Raw genomic sequence first — 8,725 nt, 5'->3', positions numbered from 1 at the left:
ATTTCGAATTCTCAAGTAGGATATAAAGGTCCCGAATTGGAAAAAGTGTTCCTCTTGTGAAGGAAGGACTTCTTGGAGGACGATTCTTCTCTTAGAGCAGTGGTGTCCAAACTTTTTGACAGGAGGACCACATAATCTCTCTGACATATGTGTTGGGGGCCAAGAAAAAAGAATTCCTTTACATTTAAAATTTGAATAAGTTTACATAAATGAATATATTGGAGATGGAACTTACATGAATAAATGAAGGTTTCATGATAGCTCAAGGCCTATAAAAGACATCGCACAAAGCACGGCTCGCCATTGCTGCTGCTTCACAGATGTAAAACAGCAAGCAGCGGAGGAAGCCCTTGGCCTGCAACTCACGCAAGAGGTCAAAAAGTAGACCATTCCACTGAGAGTAGTCACGTCGGGCCAGCACAGGCTCCAACAAGTCTCTGGAGGGCCAGAAGCACATTGGAGACTGAGAACTCTCCATGGGCTGGATTGGGGGTCCCCAAGGGACATAAATGGCCTCCAGGCTGGGGTATGGGCAACCCTGTTCTAGAGGATGGAAACCATTGGGTTCTTTTGGTCACCTGTGCTGCCTTAGCATCGTGCCTTTGATATGAACTTGGTATTTCCTTTTTTCCACATTTTGATTTCTGGGTTGTATCTTGCATTATTAACATTATCTGTGGATAGCTACCCAGGAGGTGCAATTATTGCTTCTGAAATGATTTCTCACCCCACCTTGGGGATTCTAAAGAATCAGGATGATTAAAAATGTAATATGCTGTGATGCAGCATTCATACTGTATGGAAACAGAGAGAGAGAGAGAGAGAGAGAGAGAGAGAGAGAGAGAGAGAGAGAGAGAAATGCAAAACAGCCATCATCTTAGAAACCGATTTAATGACTTCTTTTCTCTGTTAGCAGCTGCTTGGAGATGAGAGCTGGTTTTAGAACAATAACATAGCATTTAGGAAGAAAAATGCAAATCAGGAGGCCAGTGTTGGAGGCCAAGATGGCAAAGACTTCCACGGCCACCACGTCTTTCCCCTTGGTGCTCAGGTAAGCAGGAATGAAGGAGATCCACACACTGCAGAAGACCAGCATGCTGAAGGTGATGAATTTGGCTTCATTGAAAGTATCTGGCAGTTTTCGGGCAAGGAAAGCGACTGTGAAGCTGGTGAGGGCCAGAAAACCAACGTAACCCAGGACAGAATAGAGCATGATGATCGACCCTTCATTACACTCCACTATGATGTGCTCAGTCTGGGAGTGCATGTCAACATCTGGAAACGGAGGAGAGGTGGACAGCCAAACAGTGCAAATCCCCACCTGAATGAGGGAACAGGAAAGAACAATGGAGTGGGCCACTTTTTTCCCCAGCCATTTCCTCATCCTGTTCCCTGGCTGGGTGGCCGTGAAGGCCAGGACCACAGTGATGGTTTTTGCCAAAACACAAGAAACAGCCACAGAGAAAATGATGCCAAAAGCCGATTGTCGGAGAAGGCAGGACACCTTGCTAGGTTTTCCGAGGAAGAGAAGGGAGGAAAGGTAGCAAAGCAGGATGGAGGTGAGAAGAATGCAGGTGAGGTTTTGATTGTTGGCTTTGACAATGGGAGTGTTCCAGTTCTTTAAAAAGATCAGTATCACCATAACTGTCATTGCTGTAAAGGAAAAAGCAATAGAAACCAAACCAATTCCTAAGGGTTCCTCGTAGTTTAGGAAGGCTGTCTGTTTGGGGATACATTGATCTTGGTTCTTGTTTGGGTACTGATCTTCTGGGCATTTGATGCAATGAGCTGCATCTGAAAAGGACAAAGAGAGTGTCAGTAGCTCTATGAATCCAGAAGAATGATGGAAGCTTGAAAGCAAACGTTGGACAAGAATTCCTCATTTTCCTGGTGAACAATGCTTAGTATCAGGGGAATGACAAAATGCAGCAAGTGACAGGCACCAGTGGAGTTAAGTGCACTGAACTGTATAATGGACTGCCTCTGAAGACTTTCAAGGTTCCTCCCTTGTTAAAGTTGTAACCAGTTTACCTTTAAGAATCCGTGCATCATGATTTAAGTGTTTGGAGAACAACAGACCATACCTAGGCATATGTTATGGTGTTACGATGGACAAATATTCACTGGAAAATCAGCAACTGTCAATCACCTGTCTGGTTAGATATCATGACATCTGGGCACGAAGTACAATCATAGCAACAGATTGCTTTCCCTTCTCGAACCGTCTTGCTGTGTCCGACACGGCAGCTCTCAACACAGGTTGAAACAGGCGGATTCTAAGAAGAAAGAATGGGAAGCAACGCTGAAGCAAACATTGGATGCCCACCACCACGACCATCCTTCTCTTTCAGTGCACTTCAGTTGATCAAGAACAGGAGATCAACTTGATCCTGACCAGCAACAGAGAACTCCCCTGTTGCCAGTGACGTGCTGTAGACTCTTGTGGTATTTGACTTCATGAGGAGTAGATTTGTTTTTCCTATTGGGACTCAAAACAGTTCAGAGCACAGTCCAAAAGAAGTAGGAAATATACCAGGATTTATTTTTAATCCCAAAGTGCCTTTCTGCTAGTAGAAAACTCAGCGTGCTTTTATTTCGTCAGGGAATTGGCAATTGCACTGGCATTCCTGGCCCCTGTGCCACCAGGGCCAGGATCACAGAAGATTGCCCCCCCCCACCGGTTTGCCACCCCTTACCAACACATTATTATTATTATTATTATTATTATTATTATTATTATTATTATTATTATTATTATTATTAATATACCGCTTTTCAACTAAAAGTTCACAAAGCGGTTTACAGAGAAAACATAAGGGCTTTTAAAAGCCTTCCAGCGGTTTCAGGCCTCCGTAGGGCAGGAGGAGGCCATATGCAACTTCCCGGTCCCCAGAAGGTCTCTGAAGGGCAGCTGAAAGTGGTGAAAGTGGTGGTCGGGAGGCATGGATGGAGGCATGGATGCTGGCTGGGGGCAGAGGGGTGGAACCCTGGGACGTCTGTCCCCTTTTACCCTCCATGGTACACGAGTGCCCAGTAGCAATTAGATTCTGAATGGGGTAGCATCTAAGAATAAGAAGAATGGGACATAAGAGTGAGTCACAAACCAATTTTGGATGGGTCCCCATTCATTTCAATGTGCATTTTATTTTTAATATATTCGGCTTTATGCTACCATGGTATGTATGTTGGGGAAATGTTTCGGATCTGCACTTTTAACAGGCTACTATGTATATGCTTTTAACAGTGATAGTCAATGGGTCTTACTCGAGGTAAGTGTGGATAGATTTACAGCTTCTGGGATGTCTGGGGAAAATAGAACAGTTAAAATTCATTTGGATATTAACTTTAGGTATATGTACTAATGGCTTGTTTCAACATTCCTTCAAGACTTGTACAATACGAACTGTGACTGTAAGGCTGCAATCCTATATACACTTTCCTGGCAATTCAACATAGTGAGACTGATTTCTGAGTATTCAGGTATAGGATTGCACTGCAGGGGTAAAATCCTTTTGTCACCCTGCACTGCTAGGACTCACATTCCGGCATTGCAGGACACTTTCTGGCTGCCACAAATGGAGAATCAAGTAAGTTTTTGGCAGGGTTGGGTATTGGGCAGAGAGGAGGCATAATAGGGCACTTCAGGGGAGGAACAGGGGTCGGTCAGGGAGGGGAGGGGTTGATCTGGTGGGAGTCATGCATGTTGAATCCTATCCCCTCGTTTTCAAGCTTCCCCACCCTCTGGCTCTCCTCAGGCTTATACCAGTTATAGAGCTGGCATAGGTACAAGGAGACCCCCTAGGCTGTCAGGGGGCCTATACAGAAGTCAGGGGAAAGTATGCTCCTTTACATCTCAAAGGCCACTCAATCCTTCCCCCCCCACCATAGCATGCAGTGCATGCCTCCAGGAATGCTCTCATGTTCTGGAAGGTTCCCAAGCAAATGAAGAAGTCACCTTGCTGAAGGATTTTAGCCCTACCTGCTGAAATCTGCTATTCCACACAATGGCCTCATCATGGATGGTAAACTCTTGACTTGGAGAAATCTTTCCAGCTGGGATCTTAAGGAAGGATTGATTAGGAAAAGTGACCCAATTGATGACATCAAGTCCAGAAGACAGTTCCTGATTGGCAAACCAGACTTCATGGCCAGCACCGCTGTTAAAGTGGACATTCTTCAAAAAAGAGTGCATCTAGATTGGACAAAAATAGAAAACAGCGGATAACTTCCATGTATATTGCACACTGTATTACCAAACCCCCGTCAGAAAAGGCACCTGTAAATCTGGGATGTACAAGTTAAAAAAGAACTTTTTCATTTATTAAAAACTATTAGAATACGCTTGGCAGACCTTCCTCATCTTCCTCTCCTCTCAGCTCACCATCATATCCAACATTTCCACATCTATGGGCCCAATCCAAACTTTGCAGCACTGATGCATCTATGCCAATGGGGCCTGCTCTGCGTCCTGCAGTGTGGGGGAAGTCACAGAGGCCTTGTCAAGGTCAGGGAAGAATTGTTCCTTTACTTGGGGCTATGGTGCAGCTCATTGGTGCTGGAAACTTGCCTGCTTACACTTGAGGATCCTCTCCTTGCTTCTGCTTTCTTGGATGTAAAGAGAGCCTCCACATGTGTAAGCAGGTGGGACAGCTGTGGCACTTTTCCAAGGGCTACAAAGGGGCAGTTCTGTCTCACCTGCGGCTTGAATCATACATTCCTGTTATATTCCACATTTCTTACATTTTGGAACTTAAGACTTCAACCCTATGTGGTTTCCTAGGAGTCAACCCCATTGAACACAATGGACATACATCTGAGTAGACATGCATAGGCTTGGGCTATAAAGCAATGTGCATGGGATATCCAAGTGGTCTGTCATCAAAGTCCTGCAAGGTTCAGATCTGATTAGCTTTAGCAATGTGCCCCCCCATGTGCTTGAGAACATGATTTCACCCACACCACCCATTCAATCCACAGCAAGTTTACATAGAAGTGATTTCCACTGTGCTCCAATTATCTTCCCAATAAGTGTGCTTGGGATTGCATCATACATAACCGTTTCAATACAGTGAGGAATGTACCTGCCAGGGTTCAATGTTCAAAGGTTTGCCTGTGTCTCTGTTCAGCATTCTTTTCGGCCTGGACGTATATATAGCATTTAAAGCATGTGCTACAGCATAGAGACCATTGTAAATATGGTAGCTCACATCACTCATCTCCATTTCAAACAGAGACTGAGGCAGGCTCTCCAGTTTCTCCTCTCCGCTACAGTGTTTACAAGTTTTAATTTTCCCATCACCGCAACACCTGAATGCAGATTTGTAAAAAAAGCAGAGAAATCGTGCAAGTGACTTTTTAGGCTTTAGAGTCTGAAGGAAGTCCTGGAATCCTGGCACGGCCTTCATGGAGGTTGTGAAAGACAAAGTCCCATGGAATGTTTTTGCACAGAAGCCCTTATTGGCAGCAGTGCTGACAAAATCCCACCGAGGTGACGTGATCCAAACCTTCCCTATAAGACGTCTATGTATAAATTCAGCTGCATATAAAATGGCTGCCAGTGGTTCCAGAGTTTGAGCTTCCCCGTCAACAATAACAACATTGGCTGCAGTGGTTGAAAGTGTGGAGTGTATCCTGAGTATGTTTTGCAATATTGCATTTTGAGTGGGATCCCAATTAAGATCCTTGACAATGACAGTCCTTTCTAAGAATGCAACACAAATGCTGTTCCGGGCCAGCAATGGTGTCAGCCTCTTCAGGAAGCCTTCTCCAGTATCACCCTCTGAAACAATGAGACCAATCCATGTCCACTGGAAATGCAGCAGTAGCTGGACTATGCCAGTGTGCAGAGTACCTTCCCTTATTGTCATCCAGTATAGAGAAGGGAAATTATTGTTTGTGACTGGTTTCTCATATGTACCATAAGTAATCTAATGGGGTAAAACATGGCTCAGAACAGCTTAGAAAATTAACCACCATTTTCCAAACCAAAGTATTTATTACAATCCAGAATTTTGCTTATCAATGAGATGCTTGGCATACTGAACAATGTATCTTTGTATACATTCCCATCAATAAATTATAGTAAGTCTGCAATTGTATGCACACTTTCCTGGGAGGAAGCCCTATAGACAGTGGCTTAGCTAAGGGGCTGCAGGGGGTAGCCATTGCACCAGGCATCAAGCTTTAGAGGGACAACAAGCTGAGCTTGACACTAGTGACCAAAATTGTGAAAATATTGGTATGTATGAATAACAGCATCATGTTATATATCATTGGAAATGTAATTTAAAGCAGAATGCAATGAAAAAAATGGCATTGGAATATCTGTATTCTATCAAAAGTTGTGGCTAATTAACCAAAAAATAAAAACAACTTTGACCCTAGGTAGCAAACAGCTGCCTTAGCTATGCCACTGAGGCAGCAGAGCAAGTGGGTGGTGAGCTGCTGGAGGAGGAGGAGTGTTCTTCCCAGTTTTCACTTTTTTAAAAGCCCAGGTGTGACGTCACTTCCCATTGTGACATCACGTCCGGGGCAACATTTTGAGCTTAGCAGCGGGCTACACATTCATTAGCTATGCCACTGCCCTTAGAACACAATGAGACTTACTTCTGAGTAGTCATGAATAGGGTTGTGCTGCAAATGAGTTACAACACAATTCCTTGCACCTTGTCCACAAGCCATCACTTAATGTCCTGAAATGGGTAACGTATTTGATTCAGGCCAAGCTATTGTTTTGACTGATCTTTAAGTTCCCATTTTTTAAAAGATTAAAATCTCCTCTATGGTTTGTATTCCCAGAATATGAGACATGACTAAGCAGTATTGAAATCAGTGCGACAAAATTGGCAGGCTTAAGCTTAAGAACAGTGTATATAACTGGCTGCATTTATGACACATTTTATTGGGATACAAATCTGGGTGCTATACACTGAAAAGCATGTTTAGGGCAGGCGGTCTGGCTCAGTGGTAGAGTTGCTGCCTTGTATGCCTGAAGATCTGGGGACACCAGTTTAAAGCAACCAGAAGTATCTGGGAGCTCTCGACATGCTGATAATGAGTTGACCATCAGTGGCAGGGAGGAGTTGCTGTCAAGTTGCATGGGAGGCGAAGCAGCCAGAGGGAGGCCAGACTGTGAAGGAATTCAGCAGGAATGAGGCTTTCTATGAAAGATCAAAACTATTCTATTATAAAGATTCCTACGGGGTTTGGAAAACTTTGCTATGCAAACCACCTTGAATTAAAGTTTGAGGAGAAATCTGATGACCAAGAAAGGCGGTATATAAATACCAACATTAGTGTTGTCAGGCTTCGTGTGGGGGCGAGGTGGTTGTCATCCATGGAGCTTGGTTCCCTGCCCCCCAGGCCTTCCCAGCAAGGGAGAGGAGGCCTAACGAAGGGTGGAGGGGAGTGTTTCTGGAGCCTCAGCTGGGTGACCAAAGGGAGGGGGTCACAGCACCCTTCTCCTCCTTGCTGTCTCTTGAGGGTGGTGTTCACCAGTGCGGCTGCAGGAACTGCTCCACACCTTGCCCTCCTCACCCTCATAGCAGGCCTCCCTTTTGAAGCCCTCTCTGCTCCACCCTTCCTCCCTCACCCACTTCCTTACAGGGGCCTGGGGCTCTGGTCCCTGCCTCCCTTCTTTCCCTTGAGTTTGGTGGAACAGGCAGCTGGGCAGGTGCGCTCAGGGTCCAGGCAGCCTCTCCTCCTCCTCCCGAGGCTTTTGCTGCCAGTGTGGGTTCCCTCTCCCGGCCTCTCCAGGTAAGTCGTGGTGGGAGGGAGGCAGCGACCCTGACTATTATTATTATTATTATTATTATTATTATTATTATTATTATTATTATTATTTAGAGCTGGAGGTATCTCTGCCCACATCTGGGTTGCTGATCAATCATGTTATGTCCTCCTATACAACTGAGATCTCAGGAAACTTCTCAAATGTTATTTCTTCTGAATAAACAATTTACTTGTTGCATTGCATTGCCCTTTGCAATTCTTTTCAAGCTAAAAAAAGGCATTCACTGATAAAGTCCCAAATAATATAATAAGTGAAGAGCGGTTTAATGCCACCCATTCATGCATTCAAATGTGCATACCTGTGGAAACTTGTAGTGACTAAGAATGTTGGCCATTTGGATGACATACTCTACCGTGAATCCCCCAATGACAGACAAGACATCAACTTTCTTACCACATTTGTAATTGGGCACATTCCTTTGTTGTTTGAAGAGTAGATCCAGGATGGAATTATATGTGGCCATTCCTTCAAAAAAGTTGTCATAGATTTTAAAGCCCAAGGTCACGTTGGGCAAGAGATTGGGATTCCTATTGATCTCATGAATGGCAAAAAGGAAGGCCAGGACATGCTGATAATGTTTGTACACTATTCTGAAATTAGATTGATATTGAGGCAGAGATAAGGTCTAGCACATTGTCATGTGCACCACATATACATTTACAGTAGTACCACCCACAATGGCATTTCCTTGAGCAGTGTTTTCCTACAGTGTGGTTCATCCTGGGCATGACTGACAGCTATTGTCAATCAGAGCAGTGTATTCTGGCCAGTCAGTGTCAGGTTCTTGTCCCATCAAGAACAATGACTTTTTTAGTGCTGGTTTGCACAGCACTCAATTTTAGAGGACAATGACACCCACACTATTGGATATACGCGTGTACAGTGAAAAACACATCCCAAGTACAATGAGAAAAGGAAACAAAACTAAAGAGG

General features: G+C 44.4%; 1 protein-coding gene across 1 annotated transcript; it reads right to left on the bottom strand.

Moving 5' to 3' along the window:
* Positions 1-889: 889 nt before the first annotated feature.
* Positions 890-8,255, bottom strand: LOC136652512 (vomeronasal type-2 receptor 26-like). Its single transcript, XM_066629453.1, has 3 exons — positions 8,091-8,255; positions 2,150-2,276; positions 890-1,794 (listed from the first exon to the last, which is right to left on the bottom strand). Exons 1-3 carry the CDS (start codon positions 8,253-8,255, stop codon positions 890-892), a joined length of 1,197 nt encoding a protein of 398 aa, XP_066485550.1.
* Positions 8,256-8,725: the final 470 nt, after the last annotated feature.

This window comes from Tiliqua scincoides, chromosome 5 (genome assembly GCF_035046505.1).
Source record: "Tiliqua scincoides isolate rTilSci1 chromosome 5, rTilSci1.hap2, whole genome shotgun sequence".
In the NCBI taxonomy this organism is placed as follows: Eukaryota; Metazoa; Chordata; class Lepidosauria; order Squamata; family Scincidae; genus Tiliqua; species Tiliqua scincoides.
Note: the sequence above shows the minus strand (reverse complement) of the source record. Positions and strands in the feature narration are given on the sequence as shown.